Source organism: Gallus gallus, chromosome 5 (genome assembly GCF_016699485.2).
Source record: "Gallus gallus isolate bGalGal1 chromosome 5, bGalGal1.mat.broiler.GRCg7b, whole genome shotgun sequence".
Classification (NCBI taxonomy): domain Eukaryota; kingdom Metazoa; phylum Chordata; class Aves; order Galliformes; family Phasianidae; genus Gallus; species Gallus gallus.
In genome coordinates, this window is record NC_052536.1 from 24,137,432 (window position 1) to 24,158,439 (window position 21,008).

The 21,008-nt window shown below is 40.5% G+C and overlaps 1 protein-coding gene and 1 long non-coding RNA gene across 18 annotated transcripts in view; one reads left to right on the forward strand and one right to left on the reverse strand.

Annotated features, from left to right (window-relative positions):
- RTF1 (RTF1 homolog, Paf1/RNA polymerase II complex component) overlaps positions 1-21,008 on the forward strand; it is a 110,417-nt gene that overhangs the window by 24,954 nt on the left and 64,455 nt on the right. For all 17 annotated transcript variants that reach the window (XM_040701153.2, XM_040701155.2, XM_040701164.2 and 14 more), the window contains exon 18: positions 615-9,606. In XM_040701153.2, the coding sequence (XP_040557087.1) occupies positions 615-721 (107 nt within the window). In that variant the 3' untranslated portion in view covers positions 722-9,606. The remainder of the gene's footprint in view (positions 1-614; positions 9,607-21,008) is intronic.
- LOC121110829 lies at positions 7,600-12,877 on the reverse strand. The gene is made up of 4 exons (XR_005860053.2): positions 12,778-12,877; positions 11,814-11,918; positions 11,351-11,551; positions 7,600-8,268 (listed from the first exon to the last, which is right to left on the reverse strand). It is a non-coding gene; the product is annotated as an uncharacterized LOC121110829 (long non-coding RNA).

Here is a 21,008-nt window from a genome sequence, read left to right on the forward strand (position 1 = left end):
TGTTTGTCTTCTTGTCAAGTATCTCACATTGAGGAAGTGTGGACATGTGCTAGTGATATTTGCTGAGGAAGAGCTGTATTACGTTGCACTGAAAGTCTGTATGTCCTTGTATCCTTGCTCCAAATACCTACGAAGAAAAGGAGGTAATGAGAGTTTTCTGATTCATTCTTCCAATCTACAGTGTGTATGGCTCACATAGTCCTTGAGGAACAGCTGAGAATGTTGTATTTAATAAATCTTGATATCTACCTTTATACTTACTCTATGAAGTTGTGTAGTCACTTTTTGAAGCCAGATACACCCATACTGTCCTGTTTTGTAATCTGTGTATGTGCTATGTGGATAAAGTATTGATTTCTGAACCTCCTCCTTTTTATGAAGTTGCTGTTTGCTGTCTTTGGTATTGCAGATGACGTTGAAGCAATTTTGCATGTGCTTTATCTTTGAAGATAAGCAGTAAGATGACTGTATTCTTAATTTTTAACCTGATGTATTCCAGAGAAGCCATATACACTTTGGTGGCTTTTGTTAGCAAAAACAGGAAGTAAAAATCTGTTTGCTTTTTTTTTTTTTCTCACGTATTTTGGTCCTCACTCTTCCCTTGTCCCCAACAGAATCAAAGGCACTGGCCATCACCTCCAAGGCTCCACCAGCAAAAGATGGTGCTCCTCGGAGATCACTGAATTTGGAGGACTACAAAAAGAGGCGGGGGCTTATTTGAGCATGCCCACTCTGCTGCTTCTGATCCTGCATGCTCCATGATGATGTCCTACCTTTTCTTCTTCCCCTTTCAGTTCTCCCTTCTGGGTTGGAGCAGCAATGGAGCTGGGAAGAGACTCTTTAAAACTGCCAGTCATCTGTAACATAAACCATTCAACTATTTACTGTATAGACCTCCTTTCTTGCCCTTTCTTCCTGCCCCCCTCACAAATGTGGATCTGTGCTATTTGGGGTCTTCCCATTTCTTTTAGTTTGAGTTCTGTTTTTATTTTGTTGATGCAGCTCGTTGGTCCACTCTGTGTTCAGTATTAGCCTGAGGTGTGGATTTCCGTAGGGATCTCTTTTGGTGGTCGCAGAATCAGCACTTGGTGATCTCCCCTTACATACCACCACAGGCACGGTAAATAAACATTGGCGCAAGACCTTTGTGGCTGGAAGGTCACCTGCACTTTCTTCTTCTTCCTCCTTCATCCTAGCTTTGGAGAAGGGAATCTTCAAAAACTGGCTTAGGTTCAAAGTGTAAATTTTTTTGGGAGGATTGTGTGACTTTTTTTCAGGTGTTTTTTTATCATTTTTAAGCTGCAGTACTATTTGTATCAGTCTGTCACAGTTCTTTACGGCTGTTTTGAATTTCTACCAGCTGTACTTGAGCATCTGAAATTGCAAGAAAGAAACTCATTAAATGTGATTCTTCTTACTAAAACGGCTTGGCTGATATAGCTGTTTAACTTCATGTTCCCTTCTTTATTTATGCTCAATTGATGAGAGAGGTACACGGCTCTTGATGTCAGACTTGTCATCTATAGCACATCCGGAGTCTCCAGCTTTACTTAGTGAAGTAGCTCTTTCTGGGATGCCCCTGGGGTGCTCATTGGTTGGGCTTTATTTTTTTTCTCCTAACCTCCAATATCACATATTTGTTAAGTCATCATGTCTTCATTGGGCTCTAGCTCACATTTGTTTCTTGCTTTGTGAACCATTTAACCTGGGCTTCTATGAAACGAACATAAAAGATTAAGAAATCACTTTGTGTGAAAGGGGAAGGACACAGTAAGGACACCGTAGAAAGGTCAGCAGGTAATGTGCGAGAGGTAGCTGATGCGTATTTTTCTTATATGAACTGGTACAAGTGGAGTGCAACACTAGCACAAGAATTGTATGGCTTTATGGAATATTTGACTGGACACAAGGTGACAGCTCAATTATCACTCAGGTGTTTAAAAAAAAATTAAAAAAAATCGAAGTGTAAATAAGTGACATTTAACAAAGAGCTTTTCCAAACAAGATGCAACTGAATATAGGGAGCTAAGAACTAAATTAAAAGAGAATTAGAAATCTAAAAGGATAGAGGCCCTCGTTCAGGTAATCGTGGAAGCACGTGTTTGTTCCTACTCAGGCCAGTACGTATATGCTAACTTAAGCACTGAACTGGATAGGAATGTTTCTGGGGGACCCCAAAAAGGGAAAATGCTGATGCTCTCTTTGTGTCAGAGCATTACTATTTTTCTGAAATCATACGCTGGTTATGTTTAAACCCGTGTGTGATATTACCTTCTTGTTGGATTCTTAATGAAACTTTAATCTAGTTCTTATTTAACTTTCTCTTATTCCTTTTTAATGGTAGCTTTAAAGAAACATCATGTAATTGTGTGCAGATTGATACTATGAACTGTGTATAAAAAGAAAATCAGCCTATGAAGCAGCTATAATCTACCATGTAAAGAAATAATTAGGGATGTTTCAGTACTTATTTACTGAATAGTCCATAATTCTAGGACAAATGGATTATTCTGTAAATATGCAATCATAGACTGCTTTATTTGATGGCCTTTTCTAGCAGCTTCTCTGGAGTTGTTGTAGGCTCTCACATATATGTACTTTTAACTTTTTTAAGAGTGGATTTATGGAATCTACCACAATAACTTCATAGGAGACATCGTAATTCACTGTGTAGATATGCATTTGATATGATTTTGTTTTTTTCAACAGCTTCAATGATGTTAACGATTTGTAATAAAAAGAAAATCAAAACTTCTTTTGCAGTAGCCAGTTTTCAAAATAATCACTCTCCAATGCTTTGCAGAAATAATTGCAAAATCAAGCAACTTAAAACTTGATTTTCCCATGGCAGTCCTCAGTGCTCTGGGGTTCAATGAAAAGTGGTCTCTGAAGGTCAAGTTAACTCAAATTCAGTATTTTTAACGTGCTTGCCCTTGACTTACAGGATTAGCAAGCTTCTACACTCGGTGGTAACGTGAGTAGGCTGTACTGCAGTAAAAATGTCAAGACCCATGCAGTGTTGCAAGAAACTTCTAGTGGAGATGACCAAAATGGGAGATGCAGTGAGTTTAGAATGCAGAACTCAATGATGGACAGTGTCCTATTTATCTGCAACTATCAAACTGCCACTTAGCCACTTAAAGTCTCTGGATTCTGCTGATATACTGGGTTGTTTTTTGGTTGGGTTTTTTTTTTTTTTTTTTTTTGGAGAGAGGAAACAGTAAATTATCATGCAAACCTCTTATATTGAGAATACATCAAGAAAGTACTCTGAATAGTTACAGAACTGTGTATGAAAGCTGTAATCTTTTTTCCTTTAAGTGCATGTAAAGGTGAGTGACTATATCTCCCACTCATTAGGGAGAGATTTGTTTGCTCTGTTTCATTGGTGTCCTAGCATATAGTTCATTACAATTGTACAGACTTCTATAAATAAACTTGGTTTGTTGGTTTAATAAGGTTGATTATGTTTATCCCTTGATCTGAAGTGCAAAGAGTTTCCTATCTGTGGAAGTTTGTTTTTTCAGAAACTTACACTTCATTTATCAGTCTAGAAATCTAAAAAATAGAATACTAACACTGTAAAATAATTAATGAAAAATAAGGCCTTTCTTTTGCAAGAGGGACTGTTGTCTACTGGATCACTTTCTTCTCTTCTTACCACTAGAATCAAACGGAGCCTGTTGGAAGGCCAGTTCACTTGCATCTCTGCTGCATTTCATTAAAAACACAAACTTCGCTTGTCTCGTGACTATATAGGCTAGTTTTGTAATGAGAGCTGCTAAAGCATGCATCTCCTGAATGAGACAGAGTGAGACTGTTCTCAGAGCCGTGGCAGACTTGATTAGCTCCCTTGTTGCACTTGGAACAACAAAATAGGTTTTCTTCCTTAGGATTTTTTTTTAATTAGTGTGCTTCTAAGCATCTGTGCAAAATCACAGATCTTAATGGAATCTTATCCAGTGATCTTGAGGATGGGTTGATAGTTTTCAACTGGCTGTGGGAGAGAGTCAAAGGAAAAAAAAAATGGGATGTGCTGGTGCTTCTTGAAGGAAAAGGACTGAACTAGCTATGAGAAAGTGAGATTTGGTAACTTAAGGGTTTACAGAAATACTTCATTGGTTATATGTCCTGGGGGATAAAAAGATACATGGAGGTCAACTTGACTTTTCATTTTTGGCATCTTTGTTTTTCTTCCCCATCGAAACTAGAAGAAACTTAATCTTGTCCAGACTACTTTAAGCTTTGAATTTTGGAGTTCTTAATTGTGGGAAGTAAATGCTTTAATACTTCAACTACTGATATAAATGCAGCACGGTAACAGCCTCTTAGAGGGAGATGTTTAGCAGCCAAATAAATGGGTCGTTTCTCTTTTGATTTTAGCTGGAACACTTAAGCCCTAAGTGGCTCTATATCACCACCATCAGCCGTTCTAGATGCTAGATCCCCTCACCCCCCAGTTAGAAGGAATTTCATGTGAGCAATTTCTTTAATTTGATATTATTTGCAGTTATCTGGGTCAGCTGAATTTCCTAGCAGAAGTGATTGGAACTGAAGAACCCGAGACAGGTATTTGGTTTATTGGTAAGTCTCTGTCAGCTTGCTCTGCATCGAAGAATGAGGGTTGATAAAATCTATCTGTAATGTATGCAATTTAATAATCTGACAAGTGTGGCAGAATTACACATTTCAGATGAGATTCATAAGTAAAAAGCAATGATAAATAATGTACAGCAGAAGTGAGTAAGTGAATAAGTACGTAAGTCTTTGGGACACTGGACTTAGGATTGTGTGATTTGGAGAAATGGGAAGAACTGGTTAGAAGTGATCTGGCTTTGCAGCCGATGTAGACAAGTTCATGGTACCTTGCTCTACTCTGCCAGTTACAGAAAAGAAATTCTGAATATATTGACTTAAGAGCAGGGAGAGGGTTGGATTTCAACAGCTGTGGAAGATGATCCAGGATCAAACGCAAGACTATATTCTATGATTCTATCCCAAGGCAGAAGGGCCCCAAAACGATCATCTAAACCAATTCCTGGCTCCACACAGGACCATCCAAAATCTGAAATCCCTCTTGTTTGTGAGTTCATACTTTGTGAAAAGACTGCTCTTAAATTTGTTTGCTTCTCTGTGGCTGCAGACAAATGTGCAATTGTCAGATGCCTCGGCTGGGGACAAGAGTCTATTGGCCTCAAGCACAACAGCGTAAATGGCAACTGCCTCATTGCTGGTTTGGAATTTGTGATGACAGGTCTGCCAGCAGGTGAAATTGCTGTGTTAAAACAATAATAATGTCAGCTCCTCAAACTAGATGCATGTCTATCAGTTTTTTAGACCTTTTACTGGAAGCTGTAGTGAAGGAGAAGCTGTTGGGAAGCAGCAGCCTGTACATGAGCAACTCAGCGGCCCATGTGTGGATGCTGCCTGACACAGCAACTTTAGTACATCCTCAGCTCCTTGTGCATCACAGGTATTTCTCATCTCATTCGAGCAACAGCTGATTTCTTCTGATGTTTGCTGGTATGACAGCTAGAACAAAAGTGTTACATCCCAATTATGCTTTAGAACACGATGAAGAAGTAGATATTCTCCAAAGAGCAGCCCTGATGCAGTGACTTCTGGCTGCACTTAGCATAAACATTGAACAGTTGTAGTACTCTAGACTCCCTTGATTTAGTGAAAAAACTGACCTATGTGATCAGGAAAGCAGATTGTTTACAAAGGAAACGGGGGGAAAAAAAGTTTTATTTCACAGTCTTGAAGGTATACTAGTAATGAAAACCAGTAGCTGTTCTTTGTGTAATGAAACTCTCCAGTAGGAAGTATCCGAACACTGCAGGCAAACTGTTTTTCCATTATCCAGGCAAACTTGAAGATTTGTGTAAATGCACTCTTCATCTGAAAAAGACTAAATGAACTTGGAAAAGCAAAAACAGAAACAGTCATTTTCAGTTTTGTATCTGGGTTAGTTGATTGACTATTAGGTGATTATTATTATTTGCAAATTTCCATAATACTCTCTCAAGTGATCGTAGAAGGCTGAAGGTAGTAAAATATGATGGCAAAAATACAGAAGGAAGTTGAGAACAGCTTTAGCATCTTGTAAAATTGTGGGGTTTCAGCTTTGCTCCTACTAGAAGGATCTGCTGTGAATACTTCAGCCATTTGGCTTAGCAAGCGAAGTCTGGGAATGGTGAGGAACTATTCTAACAGCATGAGATGCTTTCTTGGATAAGCTTTAACAAAAACTTTAATCTTAAGCCAAAATCCTTTACTGCTTAGCACTAAAGGCTTTTTAATAATAGGGCATGTGCTCACAGTTTTCCTGTCACTGTGTTGCATGCTTCAACTAACAGTTTGCCATACCTCGTACTCTTCTAGAAGCAGATAACAGTACTGAAGGGGGAAAATTATGTTTATAAGCTTTGTCTTGAAATACTATAAGGATCAGTAGCCAAGAGTTTGAAAACACGGAATCTGTAGTGCTATATAAAGGTCTATTTATCTTTTGGCCCAGCCTCTGCAGCAATGGATGGGAATAGTGGGGAAGGCAGTAGGATCTGGATGGAGCCCTCACAGAGAATATTTTCATTAATGGGTGACCTGAATTGCAGTCACAGGGTAAGAGTGGTTAAGGTCATTTTGTGCTGTTCACTGAAAGCTGATTCTGGGGTCTTCGTAGGCTGCCGTGCATTTTAAATGCTGGGCAGACAGCCTAGCCGATTCCGCTGCTCCTGCTGTCCTAAAGAAGTGAGATCCACTGTAATCCAGCATAGAATAAGTCATTGCTCGTGACATGTTCATCAATGCCTGGTTCCTAACTGTAAGCTGTCTAAAATTAGGGAACATCTAAATTCTGAAAGTTGCTTACTGCCCCTTTGTGTTTTCTTATGTTTCTCAACTTCTGCCTTGAAGTAAACTCTTCAATTTTATCACAGTGAAGAAAAATGGACTAAAGGGAGAGCTTTTTGAGACAGCAACTTTTCCAACGGCCCCTTTGTCCTGTGTTCTTTCCTTCCTTGTGCCCCAGCGCAGCAATGGCTGTGGTGTGGGGAAGGGGATCACAATATTGGGTCACAGGAAGAGTAAAAGGTAGTGTTTTGAAGGCTGATCTGTGGAAACCTGGAAACTGTTCTTTAGCTCCCTGCAAGCTCCTTTGATGTTTTCCCAGTTCTCTGTGCTCAGGAGGACGAGGAGTCAGCATTGCCGCTGAATGTGCTACGTAACTCCCACAGCTCAGCATTCCCTTCCAAGCACCCTTCTATAAATGCCTTCACAAGGCTTTTTGGTACCAGTTTGTAATAACAGAGCTGTAGTTGATTAGATGATGGAAGAAGTAGGCCTGGAGACTACTGTTGCCTTGGTTTCTGTATGAAAGTGTGTGTGTGTATATATATGTATATATGTTTTTTTTTTAATTGCAGCTGGAAATTAATCCTGGGAAAAGACCAACGTTGTATTGTAGAAAATCAGTCAGTATTAAAAACAAATTGATTTGTCAAGCTGAACTTGACAAATCAAAGGTGAAGTACTGCTCAGCCATGTCAGGTAGCCGTGGTAACCTTCCACCTGGGCAAACACATGCAACAACTCACCTTGAGGAGCACAAGAGGCTTAGGAATTTTATTTTTTTAAAGAATAATAAATAGTTACAGCACGCACATAATTCAGGAAATCAATCACGTCAGAAGACTCCAGGCTTTTCAATAAAACAAATCACGTAAAATTGATGAAAATGTCTTACATGGTACTTGTGTCTATAAATGGAAGACAATGAAGGCTCAGCACTTAGAAAATCTGGTGGCTCTGGTCCAGAAATCCTGGGGCTGAAATTAAGCTGCTCAAAATATTGAGTCAACGGAGCAGCTATTAGTGAGGAGAGTTGTTATTATGCACACACATGCAAAAGAAAAAAAAAAAACCAAAACTGAGGGAGAACTAGATTTTTGAAAGTAAATTGAGCCGCTTGATTTGATAAATCTCCTTTTAATGGATTAGTACTTGGGTTGTTGTTATAAGGCAAGGTGCTTTAACACCGACTAAAAACAGCCAATTGTGAATTTTCGAGGGGATTTCACTTGGTAGGGGAGGACTGAGCTCTTCAGATTGAGTGAAATTGCTCCATTTGGCTGTGGAAGTAGCTGAGATCTCACTTGCTGAATTGCTTGGGCTGTGCTCCAGCTTTGATGCAAGGAAATGTTTATACGTTTCTTTTTGTCTCTTACTTCTCAATCCTGGACTTGACCTCAATAGACGTGAGCAGAGCTAATTAAAAGAAAAAAAAAAGGAACTTAATAGCCACTTATTGCATTATCAAGAAAAAAAAAAAAGATGAAGAGTGTGTATTTGTTACAGTAGAGCACTGTTATCAAAACCTAAAGATGACTTTTTGTTGTTCTGGACAATAGCAGATCATGAAGCTATGGAGAAATAGCATCAGATGCTAGCACTGCATTCAGTTTCCACAAATGCAGCATGGGGAATCCTGAAGCTATGAATCAGGCTAGAGGGTCAGAAGTTTCACGGAGTAGTCTCTCTGATCTTTAAATTGATTTGGGATTCACTTAAAACAGCAGAAAACTCATAAGGGTCTGAAGAAATACTTTGCTTTTACTGGCAGACGTACAACTACCATAAACTTTACTTTTTGACTGCTCTGACCAGGCTGTAAGAAGTCGATTTGTCTTTTCTATCAAGGGACTGAATATTTCACAGTAAAATTATGTGGTGAGAGAGACAGAGGGTAGGTTTTATAATAGATATTCAGCAAGAGGAGTTTAAAATCATGCAAATTGGTCAAACAGAGAAACAAATGCTGGATGGAGAAAGGCTCCTGCAAGAATGCAGTCAGACTGAGGGAAGTTATGCCAGTGAATGTTGAATCACTTTTTTTTGAGGGTGAAGTAGTGCTCCTGTTCTAGGTTGGGAAGGGCAGCGCGATGACTATTCTGAGTCTAACCAAATATCCCTTTGGGCCATTATCCTGCCTTATATGGCAGTACAAGAAACAGGGCAGAAAGTTCTCTTTCCTCTTGATGTTTTAACCCAACTTCTCAACATTCTCTGTTCCGGGGCATCCTGCATCAGATCTCGTTTTGCAACCACTACACTTAACCACACATGGACCTGTTGTCTCTGTTTGTAACTTCTGCAGAGGAACTGTGGGAATGAGGTCTTTGAGGTACCCAACTTCCTGATCTTGACGTTATTCTTCTTTTTCATGCAGTGAATAGGGGCAGAGGAACTAGGGGAAAAAAAGCATTTCCTGGTACTGGGGGAAACAGATGCTCAATTACACTTCTGTTTGTGTAGTGCAGGTATGAATCTGGTGAGTAGTTGTCAGTGACGATTTTCAAAGCCTGAACTTCTTATTAGGAACAAGAGAGCAATGTGGTGCTCGCAGAAGTGCGTGCAGGAGGAGTGCAGGGTTTTTGCTGCTGTGGGAGAACGAGCATTCTTCTGGCAGGCAGTTGTGCTCACCATCTCCTGTGCTGCCTGGGCTCAGCGGGCTGAGCTGTGCTGTCCTGAGAAAAGACTGGGGAAGTTGTTACAGAGCCTGCTGGATGCTACCCACGTGACATTGCCGACTTCTTTAATTGCAAGGTAACTCTGATGGGGATTTGTCATAAATTCTCATTTCTAGCAGTCAGGTTGATAATGCATGACCCATTCTTGTTTTCTTTTGGTCCTTTTTTTAATATCTTGCATATTCTTTTCTAATTACATCATACATGGACTATATGTCTTTACTCTGAAGACTCCCCGCTGCTTATCCCCACCCTACTAATTAGCATCTCATTAATGACTAACTCCTGCCTCTAATCTGTAGCTGACTAGAACATCTTTCAGACAAGTTCCTTCATGCTTTCTGCTGTGCTGCTTCTTAGGTTGCAGCAGAACTTTGTTAGAAGTTAAGGTCATAAGAAGAGTCTTCGTTCTTCTGCTGTTGCTGGAGTGCTACATGAGCGCTTCCTCCATGACTCTGCCCCCCAAAAGATCCAAGCCTGCAGCTTGCGAGCATGTCTCTAATTCCTTGTGTTTCTTTGTCATGCTGCATGCATTTGTGTACAGAAACTTCAGAGGAGCGCAATGGCAGGTTGGTGGGCTTTCCTGTAATGGTGTCTGAGTGTCTGATAGACGTTTCTTATTTACATGCAACTGCTTGAGCTGACCTCGCTTCAGGGCTGTTTGGTTGATTTTTTTTGTTTTGTTTTTTGGGGTTTTTTGTTTGTTTGTTTGTTTTTGTTTTGTTTAAATCACCCCTTGTCCCTCTGCATGTCAGCCACTCCATCACAGGCCGGCTGGTAACTACCCCTCAGAGCACATACAGCTTTCTGTGCTGCCCTCTTGCATGGCTTTTCTGCAGAACTGCTTGTCCCTCCTGGGGAGGGGAAGGGGGGACAAAACAAAACAGCATTCTTCTTCTTTTTTTTTTTTTTTTTTTAACAATTACATGATAGGGAAAGAAAATGCTATTATATCCTAGAATACTTATGCTTAGTGGAGTTGCTGTTTCTTTTCATGCTCTACAGGAAGGACTACACAATGCTAAGTAAGAGTAGCTAGGAGAAATTGTCTTTTGTCTTTGACAGAAACGTTACAAAAATCTACTCTAAAAACCTGAACTACACAGTAAGCTTTCAGCAAAGAGAAATGGTTGCTATGTCACGTATTAATATATTTCCCAACAAACTTAAAGGTCTTAGAGCTCTCAAGTTGTCAAACAATCATATACCTTAATGGTGATTTCATCTCTTTTTCTCCATCCATCTCTCTCTCTCTCTCTCTCTCTCTCTCTCTCTCTCTCTCTCTCTCTCTCTCCAAGTTTGAATGTACTTTCAGTTTAGCCTCATCACCTAAATTAAGATCTTAAACGCATTAAGGTTAGGACTGAAGGTTTCTGGCACACAAAATGGGAATTTCACAGAAAACTGTGGACTGAATAAAACTATGGCTGTTCTCCATGGAAATCAGTCCTTTGGGATTCAAAAAAGTCTATTCTCTGGGTTTATGATGATAGATTTAAACTGGTGTATGATTTGGTTCAGTAAGAAGATGCAGAGCTGTTGGAGCAGGTCTGGTGGAGGGCCACAAAGATGATTGGAGGGCTGGAGCACCTCTCCTGTGAAGACAGGCTGAGGGACCTGGGGTTGTTCAGCCTGGAGTAGAGAAGGCTCCAGGGAGACCTCATTGCAGCCTTCCAGTACTTAAAGGGAGCTTATAAACAGGAGGGAAAACAACTGTTTACATGAGTAGATAGTGATAGGATGGGGGGGGGGGGGGGGAGAGCGCTGAACTAAAAGAGGGGAGATTTAGATTAGATGTTAGGGGGAAATGCTTCCCTCACAGAGTGGTGAGGTGCTGGAACAGGCTGCACAGGTAAGATGTGGATGCCCCATCCCTGGAGGCATTCAAGGCCAGGTTGGATGAGGCCCTGAGCAGCCTGATCCTGTGGCTGGCAATCCTGTCCATGTCAGGGAGCTTGGAACGTGATGATGTTTAAGGTTCCTTGCAACCTGTGCCGTTCTATGATTCTGTGAAATACACTCTGTACAATACAAATCAGTTATTTTGAAGATAGAGGGAAAGATGTTTCAAGAAATTAATAGATCTGCTTATTGACTGAATTCTTAACATGCATTTATCAAGCATTAAATTAGTGTTCAGTAATAAGAAAACTGTACTGCTGTTAAGTGTGATTCTCAATGTAAAGCAAGGAAACTTTCCTATGCATGAGTAGTTTAGAGATAAATGTAAAAATAAAACATTGGAAATAAATAGCTTATTGTTTTAGAGAAGACAATACTTACGTGCTTGTAAATGTGCCAGGTCTTATCAGGAGGATGTGTACTTCGTCTGTACAGGTGTACTCATGATCAACAATCAAATTTTTTGAAGGTTTCGGAAGAAAATCACTGTAAGATAAGATTAGTGAAGCATTGGAACAGGTGGCTCAGAACTGAGGTGGATGCCCCGTCCCTGGAGGCGTTCAAGGTCAGGCTAGACTGGGCTCTGAGCACCTTATCTAGGTGTGGGTGTCTCTGTTCATTGCAGGGAAGTAGGGCTGGATGGCCCTTAAAGGTCTCTTCCAACTCAAATGATTCTGTGATTCTAAGATACAGTTACACTGGGGGAAAAAAATAAATCTACAAATGTTCTAGTGCTCCAATAAATACTTAGAGATTCATTTGATAAACAGAACAGTAAACAAAAGCACATTAAGTGTCTGAATTCTGTAGTAATTATGGAAAATGAAGCTGTAAAATTTTGCTTCACTTTAGCTTCAGTGAATAAAGCATTATAAAAGTGGCTAAAATTGTTAACTATTTGCCTCAAGTGACAATAGATGTAGAAATATAGATGTAGAAATCACGTACCAGTGTGGACTGTTTTCTCACTGAACAGTTCAGAGTTCATGTATTAAATATATAACCTCATAAAAAAAAACTGTTATGTTTGAATTGATATATTCAATGAGATAATGACTTATTGGCTGTTATGAACAGTACACAGTTGGTTCCCCATTTGATCAGTATAAGTTCAAATATTTTGATGTTACAGGGCTTGTAGAAGGAAGTGACTATTTTCATTTGTACATAAAAAGGGGAAAAGGAGGGTGGAAAAAGAGAATAACTTGTTTCAAATTAAAATTACAGGATAGGGTGTTAAAATTTGATGGTAAGAGTGAGCCAAAGATTGCAGAGAGTAATCCTTAGCTACTGTTTTGGAGGATTATGAAAAGAAAGCATAGCTCAGAGACATTTTGAATCATACCTCGTATGATCTGTTTTTCTTAGAGAAGACAGAGAGGTAATTGTCCCTCTCTGAAGCTGGCATGATGGACCCAAATTGGCTGTTGATGTGAGGTAGTGAGAGATGTACAGGATTTCAGTCTGTATTTCTTAACGCTCTAAGTTAATCTTTTATTTTTATAGTATCTTAACTGTGTGTTTAAAAAAAAAAAGCAAACAAAAACACTTTAGTTGCAAGTTTTAGATTAGAGTTCTGAGGTTACAGTGTGATAGGTCAGAGGTTGCTATGTTTTATGCAGAAAAAATTTAAGAAAAACTGTCCAGTGTTTAAAATTAGACTGTTTGTCTAGTTATACAACCTAGTTGTTCATGAATTGACTGTAGAAGCTTGGTACGTGCATTATTTCTGGCTCAAGTTATTCACACTATCCTCTTTTTTTTCCCCAGTAGAATAGTGGGAGCGAGGTACTGAACAAACAAGGTACAAAAAAAGGTTTTAAACTCAGATTGCTAACTGAACATTTCAGAGAATTATCTGAAGGTCTGTTAGAAGCTGAATGAAAAAAAAAATATGCAGTTATGGCATAGTGGTATGATTATTTCTATTCTCTGTTTATCTTACTCTTTTCAACAAATGAGATTAAAACTACAGTGTCAGATAGGAAAATGTGCTGGGATGGTTGCTTTTAAAAAATGATTAACTCCACACATGGAAGAGAACCAGAGCTGGTGAGCATTTCATTGGAAATCAAAGCCCTGTTATCTCAGCCACCTACTAGTCATTACAGCACTGCAAGGGAGCTGGAAGCATGAGGTGAACGCACTGTGAAGATTGTTGCAGCTCCAGAGAATTTGCATTAACTGGGTCTTAAGTGGCAGAAATGATTCAGCTCTGACATGAGTACAGGGACTCCAGTACCCGAATATTAGGATTCTCTCATAAAAGGAGGCAGCTCCACCACCAGAAAGGCTTCTTTCTGCCTACCACAGACAGAAACAAAGAAACTTATGGAAGAATAATGTATGGATTGTGCTGTGTGAACACAACTACGTTGATCACAACCATTTAAGCTGTACGTCTATCTTGTGACAGAGACCCTAATAAAAAAGAAGAGGGAACAAAGATGCACTAGAGGATAAAGAAATATCACACCTAGCACCATGCTGTGCCTAGAACACAAAGGTTCTCTGAAAGCCTGGTAGTGCTGCTGGCTTGGTGCATGTGTCAGCTGCAAGAACAGATCCCAAAATGGGAAAGGAAATAGAACATGCAGAAGGAGGTTTCGGGAACTGCCAGCCTGATGTCTTTTCCAGCTCTTGTACAGTCTCCCTTACAGCCTTAGCTGTGAAGGGGAGAATGGAACCCCCTGGCTGCCAGCAGCAGCTGGCTCAAGTGAAAGGCTTTTGAAGAGCTTAGCAGAACATGTTTTTCACAAAGTGCAGCAAACTAATTAAAAGAAATTGAGGCAGGCTGTCAGCTGGCCCTATCTCAGGTGTGTAGCTTGCTGTAAGTGCTGGTTAAAGGGCTTGCTGTGGAGAAGGAGCCCTAGGCCTGAGGGGGCCTGGTGGGCTTCACCTGAGGCCTCCCGCACCCAGCGCCTCTGAAAACTCAGCTCCAGGCCCTCTGCCCCTGCACAGGCTGCATTATGCTGGAGAGGTGCTGGGCCACAGACCGATACCTGTGGCACAGCTTGATCAAGGCCTCAGCACCTTGCTGTGGCCTCTCCATGGCCCCAGCCCTGAAGAGGGGTTGCCTTTCTGGCCTGGCCTGCCCCAGCACCATGAACCTGGGCCCTTTTGGCCTAGGCGCTTGATTGGTGCTGTCCTCTGTGTCTGGCTGGGAGTGGTGGGGCAGGCCCCGAAGGCCCTTGCCATGGATTGGAACCAGAAGCTTCCCTGCAAACACAGGCTTCATCTCAGGAATGCTCACCTGAGGAAGGGTTGTGGCTTTTTTGTCTAATTACCAGAACAGAGCTGTACTACTAGACATAAGTTAGTGGGTAAGTAGATGCATCAATCTCTCTTCATATTCCTAAGCAAGCTGGATCAAAATTTCAGAGTTGTTTGGTGGTTACTCAAGCTATGAATCTGTTCTTCAGTCAGTTCTGATCATGGAAGATTCCTGTGGTGATCACTTGTAGAGCTCTTAATTTCCTTTCCCGCCTAGCTTGGGTTAAAAACCTTGATTTGTAAATTGTTGTGTATTCTGTACTTCAAATATGTTGGGATTTTTTTCCTGCCTCTTTTCTGTGAAGGGGAGTTGGTGGTTTGTAGGACATTACAGAGTGCTTTATGTGCAATTCTTCTGTTTCTTTTAATAAGAAACTTCCTTTTATGCCCCACGCAGAAATCAGCATCCCCTGAAATAATGAGACAAGGCTTAAATCTAACACTAGTCAGAGTTATGTAGGAGGAAGAAAAACTGGCAAGAGGTAGATATGCAAATTGCATAATTCTGTGAGTAAAAACATCAGTTATGCATTCCTGAATAAATGAAGGCTGAGATAATTTTTCTTTTCACAGCTAACCTTTTTTCTTGGTAGGTATCTCCTCCTATACCAATTTTCAGCCAACTCCATGCCAATGGAGTCTGTAATCTCTATCAGACTTGATCTTTTATTTTTTTATTTTTTTCTGGTTGGAAAATTCTTAGGTGTCTGTTTTTTTTCATCTCATTTATATTATCTTAAGCAGAGGACATGGTTTAAAATCAACAGTGTTTAGTCTGAGTTAAAATCATTGTCCCAGCTCCTCCGAAGTCTTCAGGCACTTGAGCATGTGATTATTGCTCAGATGCTCCATATTAATTTGTTTCTGTTAGTCATTTTGCTTAAAATTAGGTTAGTACAGAGACAGCGCTTAGTATCAGATACGGTGAAGATGATATATTGCTCTGTGGGTCCCCAACTCTCATCCTCTAGGACAGTCTGGAGGCCAAAATAAACGTCTCTTTTCCTCTTCTTGAAGTATCACTGGGACTAGTTCTTCAATTTTCCTGAGATTTCTGACAGAGAAACTAGGCATACTTCTTTTTAAGGCGCCTCAGGGTACCTTTTTCACTAAGAGTATATGTGGCAGTAAAAATCTGGTTGCTCCTTTGTGCTTGCAGCCATGATGTCAAAGAGCAAAGCATGACGAATTAGGATCTCTTCTTGTAGAGGCCACAAAGTATTTTCTACCAGTGAGAATCAGTGAAATTCATACTAGGCTGTGTGTATTGGGCCACAGAAGTCACCCTGAGTTCTAGTGCTTTTCAGCAGCATAGGTGCAGCCTTAATTTTTTTCCAGCCCTACAGACACAGTGAACATAAGAGTAAAAGGATGCATTTCTAAAAAATGCCCAACTATTCTTACTTTAAGTGGGGAAATATTAGAATCATAGAATCCTTAGAGTTGGAAGGGACTTCTGAAGGCCACCTAGTCCAACTCCCCTGGAAGCCATGCTTGCATCTCAACAAAACTGGGAGATGTGTCTAGGGGGCCATTACTTTGCTTTCTTATTTTGTGATGTTACTCATACAAAAATCTGAGCAAAAAATAGGGCATGGGAAGAAAGAAACAGCAGGTTTTTTTGAAGCAAGTCTCTGCTCTTGTGAAAGAAAATGGAGCTGATACTGAACTGATAGAAGCGGCACAGTGCCCTGGTTGCTAGCAAAAAAGAATTTGGAGCAGACAATTATCTGAGGCACATAATAACATGGAGACTTCTAATACTAATTTTGCTGTCTCCCTAAGCCTTGAAATGATTGTGCTAGTTCAGACCAAAGCTCCATCTACCTCTTAAGCTGAAGGTGATACCGCTCGCTCCTTCAGAAAAGGACTTGCTTTTTGATTCAAAGCAACAGCAGAGGAAAGCCATGCTTAATTAGTTTTGCTATGGGAAGGAAAGCTTTATCTTTAAAAAAGATAAGATCACTTTTTTCAGTTGTTTTGCAAAGATTATTTGGGTACCTGAAAGGATATTATTCAGGCAGTAGTCTGATACCGGTGCCTGGAAAAAACATAACCCCTGGCCCTTGTTGCCCCACCTTCCCCAAGTCATCTTCATGCAGATTTTATTCTTTGACACCTTCTCTAAATGGATCTTCCTTAGGATCTTCCTCAAATAGTGACAAGTATCAAAAGTGGCATTGAAGATTAAAGAAGATAATGCTTTCACACACAGCGTTCGGTGACTCGCTGGAATCTTGCAGGTTAGTACAATTCACGTAGTGCCAGGATATTTGCGCTCATTTTAGCCGTGTCTCTGCTTCATTTTGTGTTAGTCACACGTTTGACTAAGTCATGAGATCTTTCTGTAGGCCCTAGTTTCCTGTTTTGTTTAATAGGGTTTTACAGTTTCTTCTGTGTTTGTCAAACATGCCAAGATGAAGTGATAAGCAGTATTAAGGATTATCCTAAATAGTCATTTACAGCGTACAGGTAAATTCTGCTGTTTAATAACGACTTCAATAAATTTTCAAAGTTGTGGGCAAAAGCCCAGCCAGGGCAAAAGCCCTGCAACCTGCCCAGGTACGCAGTTACTGGTGTAGGAAGATACCTTTAAACAATGAGGTTTTCTTTCCTCTTTCTTATTCACCTTCCCCAATTTCTCAGACAATTGTTTATGTACTGTACAAGCAGCATGCAGTGTATGCCCCCATGCCTCTGCAAGGGCTCAAAGCTTCTTTGTGGCAGCAGCAAAAAAGAAAAAAAAAAAGTATTTGTTGATAAAAAGAGGAAGCATTATTTGCATCTTTGAAAGGATTCTTTCATTTCTTCCCCCCCATAACGTGCAGGTTTCCAGGACAGCTCTAAGGTGACAGTTCAAAATATATTAGCTGACCTTTTCAAAAAATCAGCCTGCCAAGAGCCTTTTCTCCTCAGAAAGCTCACTCCTCACATTGTTAGCAGCTGCCATCAGGAACACTGACTGTGCATATCCAGCCTCAAGAAACCTTTGCTTTTTTCAAACCTCTAGATTTCACCGCTTCCCCTCACTATCTTCAATGGGTTGTGGAAAACTAATCTCTGTGTAAGTCATCTCAATTAGTTCTTGTCAATCCAGTGCTTAGAGGTGCAGCATACAGACCAAAGCAGCCCCTTTGTTAGGCTATTGCTATTTAGAGGTGGCTATGCTGCGTGACACAGTGGTTTGTTCTTCCCAAGAACAGGTGAAAGACAGTAAGAAAGGCCCACCCAAATGACAAACACCAGCTGTGTATTAGTCAAGGGACACTTCCTTGATACAGTGATAGGCTCCTTGTTGTGGCATACTTCTGTGCAAGATGGTATGGTCTTATCACAGCCCAACAGAAAGTGTTTTTCTCTTAAGTAATAGCAGGCCTCAGCAGTTAGCAGTGCACATTTTCAGTGTGTTTTGAGCTCTGTTTAAGTCCTGTTTAAGGTTTAAGATAAAGCCTAATCACTCCTGGTAGGGTGTAGTTTAAGACAAGTAACTTCGTACTGATCTTTCATCTTCATACATAATCAAAAATGTGAGTTACATACGTGTAATGGAATCTAAGAAGATGTGGCACAATGGCTATACCGTATGTAATTAAGATATTCTTATCAGAAAGCTGAAAGCGAATTTGCTTTTGCTACTAAGTGAATCAAGATGATATAGCACTGTGTGGAGAGGTAATGAACGTAGTTAACTGACCACAAGTGCTGGCACTGCACAAAGTAAATACAATTTGATTTAGCTCATCGGTTTGTTCTCAGGTATACAGCAAGAGGAATGGAAACAGTCCCAGGAGAGTTATGCAGAGGTACATCCCTGCCTCTAAAATGGAAATAACCACAATGCTGACATTAGGGAGAGTACAGGGACTTTCTGAGCCGTTTTCTCTGGAAAAAAAAACTCTTTTTGTGTGGGAGCAGGTGCAGGTGGTCAAGAGTAAAGGCTTGGATAACTGTTACCAGCAATAGGAGGGCTGCTGTGAATGTCATGCCTCCAATTTCATGATGGCTCACAGTGTCAGAGAAGAATGTTGGCAGTATGGCCATAGAGGTTGAACCGTCCTGCCAGTTGGCGTTACATTTAGTTACTGTACAACAGATGGCTGCAGAGGGGCAGTCTGACAAAATGGTGTCTGGCATGGAAGTGAGCACAGTGAGGCAGTGGTTGCTGTGTTTCAGCAGTGGCAAAAGTGACGGGGGGCCACCTCTGCCAGTGCAGATTTTTGCAAGCGTAGCATGTAAGCTCTTGTTCGTTGCTGGTGAAAATGCATAACTAATGGCCATGACTATGTTCTGTAGCTGAGAATTTGCTCTATCAACTAGTGCTATTGTGCTCTTTGTATCTGTTGTAGGTTCCATGGAAATAAATAGGAGGTATTACTTTTGGAGCAACCTACATAGTATGGGTGCGCTACTTTCCTTGTGTATTAGGGTTATTGGAAAGACTTCATTAGGCACAATCCCTTCCTGAACATGCCTTGACCCAAGGTTCCCAGTGTCACAGGTGTGATAGCAGAGCAAAAAGAAGCCTTCTGTTCTAAAGGAAGTATCAAAAATGCCCCAGTATTGGCCTCACAGCATACCAAATATTTCCAGAATGATGTCCCAGAGTGAACTCAGCCAGAAAAAAATCAGGGGAAGAGCTGCTGCTTAAATTCATCAACTCTAAAATTTAATCAAACTTTACTGCATTATCAGCCTTATTGCAGAAATGTCCACTTACTACTGAATAAAACAGGCAGCTCAGAAGAACAGTGACTTCTCCTGGGCATGCAGTCTGGCACTTGAAATCAGTGACAACTGAGTAGAGATCTGTGTGGATGTGAATGTCTTTCAGGCACACCTGAAGGACCTGGGGAAGGGAACAGGAAATCGTTTTTGTGCCAAAGATGACCAACCCCACATGTGAATAATAGAGTATTGTGTGGCTTTTTTTTCTCAGTTCAGTGAATAGTCCTGAGAAACACAATAGAGAAATCCACAGAGTGAAATAGACTAACATAAAACGTCTCTCTCATTTTTCAACTAGACCACTGCAAACTTTATGCTCTGAAGAAAGTATTAAATTATTGCAAGATTATTCAGACAAACCTCAAAGACTTTCTATATATGTTGGTAAATGGTGGTGGAATTTGGTGTACGTAATGTGTGAGCTCCAGTCTAAATCAGGAGCCAGCATTTATACTCCTGCCTATGAAAATAATACAGATGCTCATTAATTGCCAGCATTATTTGTACTGAGTGTCTGTAGAGGGACATTTCTGTATTGTGATGCCAATTCTCTCAGGCAGTCGTAGAATCATAGAATGGCTTAGATGGGACGGGACCTTAAAGCCCATGCAGTTCCATCCCCCTGCTATGGGCAGCGCTGCCACCTGCCAGATCAGGCCGCCTGGGGCACCAGCCCACCTGGCCTTGAATGCCTACAGGGTTGGGCTGTTCCCCTGTGAGTCCCCCTCGTTCTCTGAGTAAAAATGTTCTTCCTGAAATCTGCCCTAAATCTCCCGTCTTTGAGTGTAAAGCCGTTCCTCTTCATCCTATCACCATCTGACCATGTAAAAGTCAGTCCCCCTCCTGCTCGTAAGCTCCCTTCAAGCGCTGGAAGGTTGCAATGAGATCTCCTCAGAGATCTCCAGCACAGTCAACCTTTCTGCATAGGAGAGGTGCTCCAGCCCTCTGAATCGTATCTGGAATTTCTTATGTTCTTATTAGCTTTTTCTACAATTTAAAATGAAGGACCACTGAACTTCAGAATTCAGCCCACAGAATAAAGGAAATCAAAATGTTGTAATTTTTCTGTAGAAGGTCTTCTATCTGGAGGATGTTTCTTGTGCCCTGTCACCATAAGAGAGTATATGGATAAAGAAAATGTACAATTTTCCATTTCGAAATGTCAAAAAGTATTACTGAGTTGTATGAAAAATAACTGGAGTGCGCATATGTATGCATTATTTAAATGTGGATGCAGGGCTACAAAACTAGCAGAAAGGCTACAAGGGCAAATTTTGTTTCTCCATTTCAAGTTGGCATGAAAAATTCTCAAAGCAATGTAGAATATATAACAAAGGTTTTACTGAATGGTCTCATGCAGAAGATTACAGTTTTTCTCTCTGTGGAAAAAGGAGTAAAACTCAGATTTGATCAAGTTGTCTTAGCTTGTAACTGCTTAAAATGTTACCATTCTTGAACTTTTCTCTGAAAAGAAAACAAACTGTAGCATTTGATTAAGTTTATCTGATATTTATTTCCTCCTGTATGCTTGGCTCTATTTCTTCCTCTACCTGCTTGGTGGCTACCCTAAAATGTATG